At 51.4% G+C, this 17,847-nt stretch overlaps 1 protein-coding gene across 1 annotated transcript in view; it reads left to right on the top strand.

The window, feature by feature from the left end:
• Positions 1-1,361: 1,361 nt before the first annotated feature.
• The window catches only part of BTBD11 (BTB domain containing 11), a 303,076-nt gene continuing 286,590 nt past the window's right edge, over positions 1,362-17,847 (top strand). The window contains exon 1 of the mRNA XM_034987647.1: positions 1,362-2,929. Within this exon, the coding sequence (XP_034843538.1) occupies positions 1,783-2,929 (1,147 nt within the window). The 5' untranslated portion in view covers positions 1,362-1,782. The remainder of the gene's footprint in view (positions 2,930-17,847) is intronic.

Below are 17,847 nucleotides of genomic sequence, written 5' to 3'. Positions count from 1 at the left end.
AATCTGTGGAGTTATCTGGGAAAGTCCATTGTTGAACATTCAAACCAGCAGTTCAAAAACATGTGCTTCCTTCCTTCATCCACCCAATTACAGCAAACTATTTACTGAGTGCCTACTCTGTGACAGGTCTATGCACCAAACCTCTAGTCCAGTGTGCAGTCTAGACACATTCTCATATTGTAACAACCTAGTGTTACAAGAGTCTAGAAATCAACAGCTTCAGAAGGAGGTTGGGCAGGTAAATCACCCAGGTAAGTACTGGGGGATCTGGGCTACCTTTCTGTAGGAGGGGACTTCTAAGCTGAAAATTCCTAACCTCAGGCAGAGACATTGTGTGGGAGCTGGGAACCCCCTGGTGAAAAAGGTATGTTCCCCTCCCCACCCACGAGGGTGGAGACAAATAAACAGGACAATGCCACCTGACACAAATGCAGCTAAGTCATGCATATGTTATATCTTTCTTTAGTCAAAAAAGGAAACTCTCCTCCGTGCAAATTTACCCTTTTAAGGCCGAGCTATCCGGAACTAGGGGCACCAAGATGGCAAAGTGAGACTGGAGCCTTCCCCCAGGCGGCACCACCCAGGCCTTTGAAGGATAGGTGCAGGGTCGTCCTCCTGGCTATTGAAAAGAACCTAGTCAATGTGCCCTGGTGGCAGGTGGCTAATGTCCTGAGATTTCAGCCTTCCATTGGTGTCCAGCGCCCTGGCCTTTGGGCTCGCTGGCCTGGTTTCCAACCTTCCCTCCACGCTGAAGAAAACTAGGGCTGAAAGAGGACCACCTTAATTGCTTTGGGGACCCGAAGGTGGGGGAAAGGGGAAGGGATGAAAAAACATGCTTTGCGTATTAAAGAAAAAAGGAAAGTGAAATCCGAAACTCGGGGGCAGGAAGCGACCCCAGGCCGACACTTTGTGAACCTTTGGCGGATAGCACACCTGGGTGGGGGGTGGGGGGTCACCTGCTCGACCTACCACCCTCCCATTCTGGTACCAAAGCCACGAGCCTGAGGAGCAGGGACAGCAGCAGGGAGATAACATCCGCGTCTCTACGTTGCCACCGGCCCCCCCAATCCCCAGCCCGCTGCCCCCCACTTCCTGCAGCCCTGGTCACCTCCGGGGGCGTGTGTGAGGGGCGGGGCTACGTGGAGCTGAGGAATTTAAAAAAAAAGGGCGAGATAATTAGCATTCTCTGATCCCATTGGCTCTCCGCCGGCCCTGCTTTACATATGCCCGCCCTGCTGGCTGCCAGGGGTTTGCGGGGTTCGGCCGGGTTTGCAGCCGCCGCGGTAGCTGCTGCGCTTCAGTGCCGGGCGGGCGCCTAGCGAGCCCCGGGCGGGGAGCCGGGAGCCCGGAGCCGGGAGCCAGCTGCCAGCAGAGCTGCTGCGGCGGCATCTGAGTCCATTTCCGTCCTACGAACACTGAGGCCGGCGGCCGGCGGCTTCTGCGCCCAGCAGGGCCCAGGGAGGAGCGGGTCGGACACTTTTTATTTTATTTTGGAAGAAAGGGGCGAGTCCCGGCGTGAGCTTCCCTCCCGGCCTGGCTCGCTCCCCAGTGCGCCCCAGCTCTGGCCCGGGCTCTGGAAGATGAGTTCGGGGTCCGCCCGGCGTCTACTAACGGCGGCGGCTCGGGGAGGCAGCCGAAAGTAGTAACACTTGGTGTTAAGCAGCTGGTGGAAAAGTGAGCCGAGGCCGCGCGGACTCGGCTCTCCCCGCCCGCCGGCGCCCGGTGCTCTCGCTGCTCCTTCCCCTCGGCTCCGCGGCGGCCGCAGCATGAAGTGGCGCAGCGATGGCCAGGAGAGGTAAGAAGCCTGTGGTGCGGACGCTGGAGGATCTGACGCTGGACTCGGGTTATGGTGGCGCGGCGGACTCGGTGCGCTCCTCCAACTTGTCCCTGTGCTGTTCCGACTCGCACCCGGCGTCCCCGTATGGCGGGAGCTGCTGGCCGCCTCTAGCTGACTCCATGCACAGCCGGCACAACAGCTTTGACACCGTCAACACTGCCCTGGTGGAAGACTCCGAGGGGCTGGACTGCGCCGGCCAGCACTGTTCGCGGCTGCTGCCGGACCTCGACGAGGTCCCCTGGACCCTCCAGGAGCTGGAGGCGCTGCTGCTGCGCTCGCGGGATCCCCGGGCAGGCCCGGCGGCCCCCGGCGGCCTGCCCAAAGACGCGCTGGCCAAGCTGTCGACGCTGGTGAGCCGGGCGCTGGTACGCATCGCCAAGGAGGCGCAGCGCCTGAGCCTGCGCTTCGCCAAGTGCACCAAGTACGAGATCCAGAGCGCCATGGAGATAGTGCTGTCCTGGGGCCTGGCGGCGCACTGCACGGCGGCCGCGCTGGCCGCGCTGTCCCTCTACAACATGAGCAGTGCCGGCGGCGACCGCCTGGGCCGCGGCAAGTCGGCGCGCTGCGGCCTCACCTTCTCTGTGGGCCGCGTGTACCGCTGGATGGTGGACAGCCGCGTGGCGCTGCGCATCCACGAACACGCCGCCATCTACCTGACAGCCTGCATGGAGAGCCTCTTCCGGGACATCTACTCGCGGGTCGTGGCCTCCGGGCTGCCCCGGAGCTGCAGCGGCCCTGGCCCGGGCTCCAGCTCGGGCCCAGGCCCGGGCTCCGGCCCCGGCACGGCCCCCGCGGCGGATAAGGAGCGGGAGGCACCCGGAGGGGGAGCGGCGAGCGGCGGCGCCTGCAGCGCAGCCAGCAGCGCCAGCGGGGGCAGCAGCTGTTGCGCCCCGCCGGCCGCCGCCGCCGCCGCCGCCGCCGCCGCAGCCCCACCGGCCGCCGTCGCCAACCACCACCATCACCACCACCACGCACTCCACGAGGCGCCCAGGTTCACCGTGGAGACGCTGGAGCACACGGTCAACAACGACTCCGAGATCTGGGGGCTCCTGCAGCCCTACCAGCACCTCATCTGCGGGAAGAATGCCAGCGGTAAGTGGCCGCGCTGGTGCCGCCGCCTCCCACCCCACCTGGCCAACTCCGGTTGATAGTTTGCCTCGCGCGCTCCCTGCCGCGTCGTTCCGGCCACCCACCGCTGTCCCAAGCCTCCGAGGGGGCCTCGGGGTAGGAGGCGGCCCGAAACTCGCCTGCTCACTCGCGCGCTCGGAATCCGCGTACACTTCACGCGGCTCCTCGGGTTCCCAAGTCCGGGAACGCACCGTGCGGCCCCTAGTGTGGGGCGGGGCGGCGGCGGCCGCCCGCAGACTGGGGGAAGAGCCCATCGCCGTTTGCGGACTCCGGCTTTATCATTTGCCCCTAGTACGTGTTTCTGCCAGAGCCCTGTGTTTGGTTTGGTTCGGTTTTTTGACCTTGAAGATGCCAAATTCTCTGGCGCACGAGTTCGGCTCCCTGGAATTCCGGAGGAGGTGCATTCCTCGCTCCACCGCCCAGTTTGGGTACTTGCCCGCCCCGGGACACTGTCCTGGCGCGGGTGTGCTAGAGGCCCCGCGGCCGTCAAGGCAGAACGTTTGAGAGCTCGCTTGGCTCAGTGGGCGAGAGGTGTGTGTGGTGAGAGGGTGGAGCCGGAAGACTTACAGGTCCCAAGTTTTCCCGGGGCAGTTTTTGAAGGCCAGAGCGCACAGCTGGTGGGTGCTGCGCTATGGACACCCCTTCCCCCCATTTCCGACCTCCCAGCTCTTGCCTCTCGGTTCCCGGTGGGAGGGAGCTGCAGCTGTCACCACTTTGCTTAAGGAGCGCCCCTAGGGACCCGGGCAAGATGGGAGTGGGGCGGGGTTCTGGACGGGGCTGTCAGTTTAGGGCGTAGCTTCCAGCAGGTTCTGTCATCCCCTCCCACACCCCCCTGTTTCGGAGGCGGGAGCTGGGTGGGTTTGAACCTGCAGTTCTGGCGGCGGAGGGGGTGGGGCCGGGGGGCTCTTGTTTTTGAGAACTCGAGCTGGCGGTCCTGCCTGTCTGCGAAAGCCCGAGCTAGACACTTCAAAGCTTCAGTTTTCCACAGGAAATGGTAGAAGCGTAACTGGAGACTCTAAAAGCGAAATAAAACTTTGCTACATATTCGGCGGTTTGGCCGGAGATTGCGTGGTTGGAGCTGAAATGCAGTCTTTCTGGGTAGATTTCATTCATGTTGCTGCCTGTCGGTTTCCCGGGGGCTGAAAGAGACATGCAGCGGGCGCGGCCGGGCCTCTGCGGGTGCCAAGTGTGTGCATGTGAATGTGTACTTGTTTGTGAGAGACTGTGAGCCTGTGCGTGTGTATGTTAAGTGTGCCTGTGAGTGTGCGCAGGAGAGAGCAAGCGCGCAGGGCTCCAGCAAAAGCTCTCGGGAAACTGACCCTCCAGCTCTCCCTTTCACCTGGTTTTGATCATCGTTGGGGGAGGAGAAGGAAGGAGCAAAGTGGGCGTGGTGGTGGGGGAGGGGCGGGATCGCGACATCCGCGTTGCTCTGGAGACTCTTGAGGATCTCTTTGCCAGAGACCTTCCCCCTCTGCAGCCAGTCGAGGGCGCAGAGCCTCAAACACACGTGAAATCCTGACCGAGGTGGAAATGTCTAGGAGAAAGCATTGGTCTTTATATGAGCTTCTTCAGAAGGGGGAGGATTCACCTGAAAAACCCAGGAGCTTTGGACTGGATTGCTCTCTGTTCGGAGCCCTACCCCCACAAAAAGCATAGGAGGGCTTAATTTTCTTCCCACCAGGTGCGCCGCACCTCCCCTGTTCTTACCTCTCCTGTTACAACCGTCCTTTACTTCTTACTGGCCCCCAAACCCTTATCCCCCTGCTGGGACTGGACCCTGCTTTTACTAAGCTCTCACAGTGTTTCCTTCCAAGGAAGGAGCATTCCCCGTAGAGGGCACCGGTGTGGGAATCCGGGCATCCTGCTCCACCTGTTTCTTTGCCATTCTCTTGAATTTATGTCTTTGGTTGACTCTCCTTCTTGGGCCTCAGTCTACTCATCTGTAAATCAAGGGCCTCCTATAACTCTGTATTAGTAGCCTCTAGATTTTTTACAATTGGTTTTACTTTTATGATCCTTAACATCTTTTAAAGACAGTTTTTGTGTTTATCCTTTTCGGAGTAAGTATAATTTAAGGAAGGAGAGACCACAGAGTTGGTTTGGGGCAGGGTGAATGTGTGGCGGTTGGGGTTTGCTGCCATCCTAACGGTTCCCACACCACAGAGCTTTGACTCCTCGGTTTCAGAGCCCTTCGGCCATCTCTTAGTATGAGAGATGCTGTCATTTCATTGTGATCTCTCTATCTCCTTCCCTTGAGCTTGTTTAAAATGGCAGGTCATTTATGCGAAGAGTAAGGAATGAGCAATTAATTTCTTAGGTATCTGAAACATATTAAATATCAAACCTGTTAAACTATTTTGCATGGCCGTCTTTCTGATCTGCAAGCCTTATTAAGGAGTCCGTGCCTTACGTGATCGATTTTTTTTTCCCTTTAACTCAGCAGTCTCACCCATTTGTGAATTCGTTTATTCATCAATATTTATTGAGCAGTTAGTAAATTTAAGGACCTGGCAGGTACCATGGTCCAGAGGTAATAACCTCCAACATGCCTCCACTACTCCTCTGCATGTTGACCCATTTGATCTTCAGCATTCCCTTGGAAAGCTACTACTATTATCCCCATTGTACAGAGGAGGAACTGAGGCACAGGGAACTTAAGTGTTTTGCTCTTTATTGGCAGATGAATTCCTTGCCTTTAGCCCATCAGCTTGCCCTTCATTACCTACCCAGTTGAACAGAGACCCTTTACAGCCTGACCTTCTGTCCCAGTTCATACACTTTCTGTTCCTTTCGTACTGCACTGGGCTGTACTAGATTTTACTTTTTTTTTTTTTTTTAAGATTTTATTTATTTATTTGACAGAGAGAGACAGTGAGAGAGGGAACACAAGCAGGGGGAGTGGGAGAAGGAGAAGCAGGCTTCTCGCGGAGAAGGGAGCCCAATGCGGGGCCCGATCCCAGGATCCCGGGATCATGACCCGAGCTGAAGGCAGACACTTAACGACTGAGCCACCCAGGCGCCCCTAGATTTTACATTTTTATAACCTCTGCCCAAGTCTAAGAGAGAGCCTGGTACACAGCTGGAGCTTACTAGATGCCTGTTGTGTACTATCATACAGTGATGTCCCGAAAGAAGCTATTGAGTTTTGAGTTTCTTGGATCATCTTTTCAAACCCTTCTACCTTGATCGCCCCCTTCTTACTGCCATCTCTACACCTGTCCACCCTTCTAAATTTGCTGCTGCTAGATGCCACGCCCAAGGAATTAGGAAACGAATCACGCGGGACTCAGTTCAGAAAACAGAAGATAACCAGCTGTAAGCAAGGGCTTGGTGGGTCTCAAAAATAGGAAGACTGGGTTTAGGGCATTGTACTTTGCAGGGGGCAGGGGACTGTTTTACTCTTCAGAGGGCTTTTTTCTTATGTTGATTTTGAGCTGTTTCGAAGAGCTGGGATAAGAGCTAAGAGACCCCAGTGGATGTTGGGTTTCTGTGGGGTTTTAAAATTTGGCTTGATTGATTTTGCGAAAGCTACATAAGGGGCAGGCAGAAGCGCTTCGGCAAGCCGTTTCTGTGTGTGAGTCATTTTACCTCAATGGCTTCAGAGCTGGCCAGTTCTCATCCCTGGAGACTTGGTCCAGAATGATCTTTCCAACACCTCTGGGAGGCCTTCCTTGATGCAGCCCCTTCCCCACCCCCCATACCTGTGCCATACACAGCCCTCTCCCCCTCCCTTGGGAATCCCGACCCTGACCTTGCTTTAAGTGACTCCCCATCACACTGTGGCCCCTCCAGTGCAAGCTTATGTCCTATTCATCTTTGTCTCTCCTTTCATATCACTCAGCACAGCACCTAGCACCTAGCAGATGCCGGGTACTGTTTGTTGAAGGAATATAAGTGGCCCATTAAATCTTTGGGATTTAAAATTCACCCACCAACATCTGTCATCAACCTCTGTAAAGGCCTCTGAAATCAGACCTCCTGGATTTGAATTTCAAGGCTGTCATGTTATAGCTGTGTGTTCTTGGGCATGTTACCTAACTTCTCTGAGCCCAGTTTCTTCAGCTATAAAATAGAGGTAATAATTAGGATTAAGTGAGATTATGTGTATAAGGTTGTTATAGTCTGCTGCCTGACACACGATGGGGGCCAAAATGGTGGTGGTAGTTGTGATAATCCAGGCATAATGGTATCTCACATCTCTGTCTCATCCAGGTTAACTCACCTCCATGTGTTCAGTATGGATGGAGCCACAAGGGTACAGAATTTTACTTGGATGGATCCCTCTTCCCGATATTCCCAAAGTCAAATAATTCAGCGGGCTCATCTCAGGAATTGACTCCATGGGCTCAGCCCTCACTGCCAAGGTCACAAAAAGATTGCTTGGGTCAAAGGAAAGTAGCTCATCTTATTTGCTGTATTTTTTATTAAAGGCATCCTTAGTGAAGGGGCACTAGGGAACTTTCTGGGGTGATAGGGTTCAGAGGTACATGCATTTTTCAAAATGCATTGATTGCATTGTAAACTTTTTTTTTTTTTTTAAAGATTTTATTTATTTATTTGAGACAGAGAGAATGAGAGACAGAGAGCATGAGAGGGAGGAGGGTCAGAGGGAGAAGCAGACTCCCTGCTGAGCAGGGAGCCCGATGCGGGACTCGATCCCGGGACTCCAGGATCATGACCTGAGCCGAAGGCAGTCGCTTAACCAACTGAGCCACCCAGGCGCCCCGATTGCATTGTAAACTTAAGATGTGTGCATTTCGCTGTATTTTAAAATGTAGCGCAGTAAAAAAAGACATTAAAAACAAAGCCATAGGCATCCTTGAATGAAATTCAGTTTTAAATGCAGAAAGAGTGTGAAGGGAAGACTGGAAGAGGCAGTGTGGTGTGATGAAAGGGATAAGGACTTTACACTGGAAAAGATTCAGCCTCATATTTCAGCTCCGCTGCTTTCCAGCAAGTGACTTAATTTTGCTGAATTTGGTTTTCTCATCTGCGCAGTGAGGATTGCCAAAACAAAACAAAAAGGCATAAAAAAGGGAAGAAAATCCAAATCTACCCCCATACGTGATTAGAGAATCGATTAAATCAGATCAAGTATGTGAAAACACCTGTCACATAGTAGGCACTCAATTATAATGCCTTCCTTAAAGCACTGATTATTCAGGCTGGTGATTTTGAATAGTCTCATTCAGGGATCCCAAATCACTTTATAAACATTAATTAACATGAGCCCTAGCCCCTGGCAGCACTGGCTTGGTGGGTAGGACGGTTTTCAGGTCTTTTGCTTCACTGTTGCCTCCTTAGATTCTGATCTGCATTAAATGCTTACTCAGCAGTTTTCCGGTCCCCTAGCTGGCCCTGCTGTTCCACAGTGTGGTGTTGCTGGGCTGGACAAAAATGTCACAGAAGAAGAATAGGGAAGAAGAATAGGAAAACTATGTCAGGAGTCAGCCACGGCAGTGTCTGTGCTCAGAGAGCACGTTTTTAATTAACTGGCTGCATGTAAATTAAAACTTAGAATGTGGGTCAGTGGAGGGTTATTTGGTTTTCTATGCAGACTTGCCAGTTCAGTGCTGGGGCATTTGCAAGTAGGATGTTTCGTGGAACAGAAAAGAAAAATAACAGCAAAATAAAACAATGAGGGATCAATCTAGAGACCTGAGGTCAGGTATGGCATGCTGATTGCTTTCGAATAGGGGGGAAGGCCTCTAATTCTGGACCTATTATTATTTGTGACCTTGAGCCAAACTCACCTATGAAATAGGTCTGATTATCATCTACTGAAAGGTAAATATAAAAAAATCATTGACTTTGAAGTCAGACACACCCACAACTTGCAGTTTTCCTATCTGTAAAATGGGTGTTATAATAATAGCTACACTTGTATAGTGCTTATTATACGCCGGGCATTGTTTCTCCGTATTATAATCATTACAATTACATTAGCTGTTTTAAAAGCCAACCCCCAAATCTTAGGATTTGAACATAATAGAAGGTTGTTTCTTACTCACTGAAGTGTGATTGGGAGAGGAGTGAGGTGGGGGGCAGCAAGAGGGTCATTTAGGTACCAAGACTATTGGATTTGGCTTTCTTTATCATCAGTATGTGGCCTTCAGGACAGTCATCCAGCCAATAGGTAGAGGAAGGAGGAGAGAGTAGAGGATCTTAGGAAAGCCTGGAAGGGATGGATCTCCATCACTTGTGCCCATAATATCCTTGGCCAGATGTGTCGTGGGCTCCCTGGCCACCAAATATCTATGTGTCCTTCTTCTCTCACACAAAACATGTTCCCCCTTACCCAAGGGAGGAAACTAACTTTCTATGCAATTAGCTGCTTCCAGGGGAAAGTTCAGGAGCTCGGGGTGAAGCTCGGTCCTATCCATTGGGTTATGTGTGGCTTTTCGTCGTCCCGGGAGCCCTGAGCCAACAAAGAAATGTTATCTGCCACTCTGCGTCCATATGCCATCTCGGAGCAGGGCAGGATAGCCACAGGAAAACTCCCATTGGGGAAAAGCACAGTCGTGGAAGACATACACAAGGTGCTGACCCTTAGTTGTTAGGAAACCTGGGCAGGCAGGCACTGTGTGGCTTGTGTGCCCTGGAAACGGGTGACGTTCCTAGATTGAACAATTTCCTGGTTTATTGTTCTCCAAGCTCCTGCCTTTGCCTTGTGGGAGGATTGTCTTTGTCCATTTTTCTTATTGGCCACTCCTGAAGTGGTTCTTGAGGAATATGACCAACCCGGAGGCTCTAAATCTTTTGTAACCTAGTTCCCGCCCTTGAACTTTGAGGGGCCCCAGGATTGTGTTGATGCCGTAACAGTAAAAGACTTTTAAAATGCAGGGTTACAGATTTTGCCAGTGTAGCTCTCTTGACAATCTAGTAGGATTTTCATCTACGATGTCTAGTGTGCCAATAGCCACACCCATTGTCCTTTCCTAGAGCTAATTATCAAGCCTGGATGATTTCTTCACTTTCTTAACTGGAGACCTTTCCTTATCTCTCTATTTAGTAATGACAGCTACCTTGGGGCCATCAGGCTTAGGCAGGAAGCTTCTACCCTTAATCTGATCATTTCTTTCATTTTAAAAGTCTTCTCAATCTTGACTTTTATGTTTGGGGTTTAGAAATAGTTGTCCTTCTCAGTTCTCCACAATTCTTTCCCAATTTCACTTGCAAACTGGCTATAGTTCCCACAAGCTCTGTTATTCCTGTTATTTATTTTTTTTTCAAACCTCTTTCTCTAGAGGCTACAGGCTCAGTTGGCCCAATTTGGTCCTCTAAGTTATCTGAGGCGACAGTCCAACCGAACATTTTACTGCTTTTCCCAGGCTCTACTCTCTGACTTCTAAGCCAGGGCCACGTAGGTAAGCACCCCACTTCTGGTACCAGTTTCTTCGGTGGTTAGGGTGATACTGGCTGTTGCATCAGATAAACCCTAAGATCTTAGTGGCCAAACACAATAAAAGTGGTCTTCTGATTGGTGGCAGGGCAGGGAGGCACTTTGTTCCGCGGACCTTGATGGAGGTTCTGCCATCTGGAACACTCAACTCTGGGGAACTTCCCTGCTGGGCGACAACAGGAGTGTGGAAGACTGTGTAGGAAGTTTTTAGAGGACAGTCTAGATGTGAGTATATCAGCTCTTTCCACAGTCCAGTGACCGGAACTCAAGTCACATGGCCTCAGCTAGAAACAGGGGGCTGGGAATTATGGTCTCTACAAGGGCAGCCCCTCCCAACTGTAATTCTAGATTAGAAAGTGGAGCAACAGAAAGTTTAAAGAATTTGAGTAAGGTGACACAGCTAACAAGTGGTTGGGCAGTCTGGCTCTGGACCCCCTTGTAGGATATTTGTGAAGATTAAAATAATATAAAGGAAATAATATAGTGTATACAAAGTGTTTTTCCCAGTGTCTCAAGTTAAGTGCATACTTAATACCTATCATCCTTTATGTGTATTATCATTGTCATTGTCATCCTGTTCTGGAAGTGGGGTGCCATATGGATTCATAGTGAATCAGTATGAAGCTCTCAGGCATGGGTAAAATATGAATCCCAAAGAGTGGGTGCCCCAGGCAAGTTGTATTATGCACCTGTCTTTTCGCCTCTGCCATCCCCTGCATTTTACCTGCTGAGGGGCTGACACTTGCTGGGCCAGGTACTGTACTCATAAGCCTTCCATATGTAATACTTGATTCAGTCTTCACACCGTTCCTGTGAAGTGGGTGTTTCTTATTCCCATTTTACGGGGGAGGAAACTGAGGCTCAGACAGGTTTAGCGGCTGATTGAGTTGCCATAGATACTAAGGGGTAGAATTGGAGTTTGGGCTTCAGAACCTGTGCTCTGAAGGGCTACAGCACCATGGTGAACTCTGGCTCAGATGAGCTTCGGAGGGGATCCCAGAAGGACTCCAGTGCAGCCTGAGGGGTGTGTGGAGTGAGGCGCTCAGCTTGCCTGGGTGCGGGTCTCCTGGTCGAGGATCGTCCTTTGTATAACATGTGGTCACAGCTTTTTTCTTAGCTCCTGCTGGCTTTCCCCGTGCTGGCTGCCCTGTGAGGTCACCGTGTAGCCTCCTTAGCCGAGGCCCCGGGGCAGTGGCTGGCTTTGTGGTCTCCGAGGGACAGCTCTGTCCATACTTTGCCTAGCTGGGCAGGCTCAGTGCCAGAAGGTGCGTAGCCTTCTCACTAGAACTGAATACAGAAATCTGCGGCACGGTGGAGAATTTGTCCCGGTCCACCCGAGAATCCCAGAGCTGGTGTTTTCCCAGACTTCAGAGTTGGTAGACCAAGGTGTCAACTCTGATGACCTTGGGAAAGCCAACAAACCTTCTGAGACTCAGTTTCCTTATCTGTTAAGTGAGGGTAATGGTTGTACTCCCTCATGGGGTCCTTAGGAGGATGAGTTGGTTCGTGTAAAAATCCCTGGAGTGTGTAGTATTGGACATACTGTAAATCCTTAATGTCTGCTGGCAATTATTATTATTATTATCAAATGTTTAAGAAGTTCCAAAGATCTGAACCCTACTTCATATGGAGTGAAAGGCTCCAAATAGTCTCCCAGTAACCAGACTTCAGGCTTTGGCCACTTACTAGCTGTGTGATATTGGGCAAGTTACCTAACCTCTCTGTGACTCAGTCTTCCCCTTTGTTAAGTGAAAGTAATAATACAACCTAATTCTTGGAGCTGTAGGGAAGTGTCTGGCATGTAGAAATTGCTTGATAAATGTTGCTTAATAAGTGAATTTTATTATATTCATTGCAACTTTTACTGCAGGCATGGTGTTAGATGTTAAGCAACACAGTCCCTGACTTCATGGAGCTTGCGGGCCTATAGTGAACTTAGGTTTTTCATCAAATAATCATGTAGATGTAAGTTTACAACTGTGATGGTTGCTACAAAGGAGAGATACACAGGGCTGGAAGAGCCTTTTCTGAGGCTCTTGATGCAGTCAGGAGTAAGAGAAGGCTTCGACCAGGAAGTGAGGCTTGAGTGAAGTTGAAGAGTGGCCCATTTGGTTGAAAAGGTAGCAGAGTACTCCGTGAATGCAAACAGAATGTGCAAAGGGCCTGTGGCAGAAGAGAGCCTGGTGAGAAGGAGAACAGCCAGTGTGGCTGGATTGGTAGAACAAAGTGAGGGGAGCTGAGTAGAGGTAGGACCGAGCCATCTGCCAGAGTAAGGAGTCTATCTTTTCCCGAGGACACTGGAAAGGCTTTGAAAGGTTTTTAAGGAGGGAAATGCTAGGATCAGATTTGTGTTCCAAGAAGCTCATGCAGGCTGCAGTACCAAGAACAGACAGGAAGGAAGGGAAGGATGAATGTCAGAAGGCCAGTTAGGTATTGTTATCACCCCAACCCTACACAAGAAGAATCTGAGGCTATGAGACATTTTGCAACTTGCCCAGAGTCCCTGAGCAATAAATGGCAGAGTGGGGATTTGAGCTCAAGTCTAAGGGACTTCAATTCTCCCTTCCTCCCACACGTGCCGTGCCCCATCCCTGGGGAGCACTTGGTTCAACTCTCACACCTTTACAGGTGGGGAAACTGAGGCTCAGAGTGAGACACTTCTTGCTCAATGTCACAGGGTCACATGGCAGAGCAGGAACCAGTACCTAGGTTTCTGGATTCTTTTTTTTTTTTTTTTTAAAGATTTTATTTATTTGACAGAGAGAGCACAAGCAGAGAGAGAGAGAGAGGGAGAAGCAGGCTCCCTGCTGAGCAAGGAGTCCGATGCGGGACTTGATCCCAGGACCCGGGGATCATGACCCGGGCCGAAGGCAACCACTTAACTGACTGAGCCACCCAGGCATCCCTAGGTTTCTGGATTCTTAGCCCATCTCTTGTCTGCCGTGATGCATTGTCTCTTCCAAACCAGATCACTCCTTGGGGGCAGTGAGGGCTGAGAGGCTGTGTTGTCAACAGCAGTTTTGGAGATGAATTTACAACCAGGCCGTAACATCTCTGGTTTTCACTGTACAGATCACAGTCAAAGAAATGCTAGTGCGGGAGCGGGGGGAGGTCCCCATTAGCTCGTGGCTGCGCCAGTGAAAGCAATTACTGCAAAGATCAGGTGTGTTCAGTGCGGAATCATATTAGCAGTTCCCCAGTGCATTAGCATCCGAAAGCAAATCAGAGAGGCTGCTTGGATTTCACTGGGGATTTTGGGTGGCGTGTGTCATTGTTTCGTCCTGATCCCAGTGCACAGCACCACCCATAAGTCAGGATGTGTGTGCATGAGAGCAGGCAGACACAGATCACCTTCTCTCTCGATGGCCCCAGAGAATTTCAAGTACTGGGGAGCAGATCCAGCTTTTCCTTTCCTCCGTCCTCCTGCCTCCGCCCCTTGCAGCCTTATCTTTGCTGACGTTGAGGGTCCTGGACTCACCGCCCTGGGCACCACCGGACATGAGTCCTGCTCTCATGAAGCTTGCAGGCCTGAGATGTGTTTAGTTGATTCACAAATAATCCCCCGAATGTAAAACTGTGCCCATGGCAGGAGGTCCTTAGGAGAGGTTCACGGCGCCATAGGACAAAGCCACCTTGGGTGGTGGGGCGCAGTCTGGGGAGGCCCAGCTGCCCCTCTTGGGTGCCCCCAGCGCTGGCTGTAGCCAGCACCAGGACACAAGACATTCAGGAGCCCCGGGGGTGGGATTGGGGGTTAAGATTCCCCATTCTCCTTCCCACACTGGAGCCGTGTCATCAGGGCGGGAAGGGAACAGAGCCGGGACTCTCATCTCTCTCTCTGTTCTGAATTCTGTGTGTGCCCCTGTCTCTTGGGAAACCTTCCCCCCCCCCCCCCATTCCGCAGCTGCCATTCTCAGGGCCAGATGCTGTTTCTGCTTCCAACCACCGAGGCACCACCACCACCCACACGTGGCCACCCCTTGCTTCCTTCCCCCTCTCAACCTTCCTCCACTCCTTCCCACCTGGCCCTGCTGCCGTTGTGGACCCTCCTGCTGCTCTGAGTTTCCCTCTGTCTCGGTGTGAGAGCTGTGGAGGAGAGAACAGACCAGGAGCAAGCGGGAGACTTCACGGCCTCGGGTGGTCTCAGCATGTGGAACCGCTCGCTGGGGGCAGCTGGGAGCCTGTGGGGCTGGAGGGGCCGTAGACGAGGAGGGGGTGCAGGAAGGTGCCCGAACCCTCTAGCAAGGAGGAGGGCTCCAGCTCCGGCCTAGCAAGGTGTACTCGTGCTGTGGGACCTCAGACAGGCCCCTGACCTCTCTGAACCTGTTTCTCATAGGAATGGGAAATGATGACGATGGTACCAGGTTTTGGTATTCATGGAATCACAAGTGTCAAACGAGGCGCCCCTGTGGAAAACTGTAAAGCCCGGCACTTACTAGTGGTAAAAGGCAATATTTATTGAGTGTTTACCACTGTATTAGGGTTTTCCAGAGGAACAGAACCAGTAGGGTATATGGAGATGATATATGAGGAGATTTGTTGTAGGAATCAGCACACACAGCTGTGGAAGGCCAGGAAGTCCCACAATTTGCCATCTGTAAGATGGAGAACCAGGAAAGCAGGTGGTATCATTCGGTCTAAATCCTAAAGCCTGGGAACTGGGGGCCACTGGTTAAGTCCTGGAATCTGAAGGCCTGAGAACCAGGATTTGCTGCTCTCGAGCTTCCCAGTGGCCTGTGCAAAAAGAGCAATCGTGAGCAGCGCCACAATTCATAGTATGGTGGGTGAGGCAGAAATAAGCTAGCTGCTGCAGCCGTTCCTATGATGTGGCCCTGAACCTGAAAGGCATTTGTCAGCAGGGGACTAGAAGCAGGTATGAAGGTGCACCTGGCAACCTCACATTTCAGCCCATGTTTGTTAAGAAAGAACAAAGAAAGCCTCCTCTTGATCGTGAAGGGTCTCTCTCCCCTCCCTGTCCTCCCCCCATTCCTTACAGAATGTCCAGTTGTTGTGATATGTGGGGAAACCAAAGGCCAGGGATGGGGCAACCTATCAGTGTCCTTCCCGTGTCCTGGTGGAGGGTCTTAGGGTGAGAATTTGGCCTGGAAACTAGAGACAAGATCTGAGTTAATTTGAGTAAAAGTATATCAATGCTTCTCTGGGAAAAAAATAAGCAGCCTGTGCACTGTACCTACAAATTCGGTCTTCAGCAAACCTGGGTGTGAGTTTGGGGAGGGAGGAGAGAGCTGGATGGGGTCTGGGCCTTGGAGAGATCAGCACCACTGTGGTCAGATGCCATGCTTGTAAGGGTTTAAGGACAGAAGAGGGCATGAGGCCCACGGTAGAACAAGCTGTGTGATCTCAGACAAGTGATTTAACCTCTCTGGACTTGTTTTCTTATCTGAAAAATCCCGAGAGAGTTTTGAGGCTCAAAGGAATCATCAGACGTGAAAGTGATCTGTAAACTGCAAAATAATCATTCGATCATTCATTCATTCAACACATTTATTGGGCGCCTACTATGTAGAAGGCATGGTTCTAGGCACTTGGCATATATCAGTAACAGTGCACTGACAAACACAAAAGTCCTTGCTTTCCTAGACCATGAATTCTAGTGGGGGTAGACCCTACGCAGTTAACAGAAGTAAGCAAGTACAGGATGTTAGAAAGAGATACTTGCCATAGAAAAAATAAATCAGAGTGAGGGGGACTGGGAGGGCTGGGATGGTGGGTTGTAATTATAAATAGCATGGTTAGGGTGGTCTCGCTAAGAAGGTGACGTTGGTGCTGAGAAGTGAAGGAGGTGAGGGATTTAACTGAGGGAGGAGTGTTCTGGCAGAGGGAATAGCCAGTGCAAAGGCCCTGAGGCAGGAATGGCAAAGAAGCCAGTGTAGTAGAGAAGTATGAGTGAGCCAAGAGGAATAAGAGGTGAAAGCAGAGAATCACAGAAAGTCAGGTTGGGTGGGTCCTCATCGGCTATTGTAGACTTTGGCTTTTATTTTTAGTGAACTGGGAAGCCATTACAGGATTTTGAGTAAGGATTTGCAGGTCTGACTTAGGATTTCAAAGGATCACATTGGCTGCTGGTTGAAAAATGGGCTGTAGAGGAGCAAGAGTGAAACCAAGACCCATTGTGTGGAGGTTCTTAAAATAATCCAGGCAGGACATGATGGTGCCCTAGACCAGGGTGGTAGCAGGGGAGGTGGGCTAAGAGGTGGTTGGATTTGGGCCATAATGAAAAGGAAGAGTCAACAAGATGTTGCTGATACATTGGTTGTGGGCTGTCAGGACATGAGAGGAGTCCAAGATGACTCCAGGGTTTTTGGTCTGAACAACTGGAAGGATGGAGTTGCATAAACTGAGCTGGGGGAAGACTGGGGGAAGGAACAGGTTTGCAGACGGCAGAGAGGTTGGGAGTCCAGTTTGGGACATGCTAAGTCTGAGGAGCCTTTGAGACCTGCAGGTGGAGATGTCAGCTAGGTGCTTGGATAATCATGGCTTCGTTCAGGAGAGACTTTGGTTTGGAGGTATAAATATGGGAGTCGGGAGCATATGGATGGTTATTAAAGCCATGAGTTGGGACAAAGTCACCTAGGGAGTGAGTGTAGAAGAGACAGGAGGACCAAGGACTGGGCCCTTCCTTGGGCTAGGCAGAAAAGGAGGAGCCCGCAAAGGAGACCAAGAAGGAGCAGCCAGTAGAAAGGGAGAATAGAAATGTTCTCACAGTCAATGGGAGAAAGCGTCTAGGAGGAGGAAGTGTTCCACTGTGTCATGTGGCCTGTGAGGTAGTTGATACCATTGTGCCCCAGCTTCAGGGTATTTCTGCCTGCAACCCCTGGGACCACTTTAGGACCAATGAAAAAGCAGCATCAAGGTGCCTGATGGGGACCACGCTAACCATAATGAACCAGCAGGATGTTTGGGACGTTTTCTCAATGGGATAGAGGCAAAATGGTCTCAGGATGTCATCTATAAACTGAGGGGCTTAGGCCCGATCAGTAACTTCAGACTAGACTGTCATGATCTTAAGGTTCTATAAAGGGCCTCTAGGTGGGGAGGCTTCCCGTCCCGCACCCACACTTCACCAGAGCTGCTACCCTTCCATCCGTGCTACACATATTGGACTTTTGCATAAGATGCGTTTGAGAAAGAGATTCTGTTGCCAAGTAGAGTCTGAAAAGCACTGGTCCAGATGATTAGCAAGTCCTTTCGGCTCTGACATCCTAGGCAGCTCAGCTCCTCAGGGAGCAGGGACGCCTGTGCCTTTTTGTCTTTGATTTTGGAGACCAGCCAGGAGACAGTGTCCCCCTGAGGCTTGGAGAAGCCCTGAGCCAGGTGGGATGGGGAGGGGAGAGGAAGGGAGGTGCTGTGCTTGGAACCTAATAGAGCTCTAGGACCCCAAAGGGATGGAAGAAAGGGAAGGAGGAGAACCAATATTGGAAATAAACAGACATGGTAGGATGCAGGGTCCAATTAGATGCTT

This window comes from Mirounga leonina, unplaced genomic scaffold, assembly GCF_011800145.1.
Source record: "Mirounga leonina isolate KUSES-001 unplaced genomic scaffold, KU_Mleo_1.0 Mir_418, whole genome shotgun sequence".
Classification (NCBI taxonomy): domain Eukaryota; kingdom Metazoa; phylum Chordata; class Mammalia; order Carnivora; family Phocidae; genus Mirounga; species Mirounga leonina.
The sequence above is the reverse complement of the archived record's forward strand: the minus strand, read 5'-3'. Positions and strand labels throughout refer to the sequence as shown.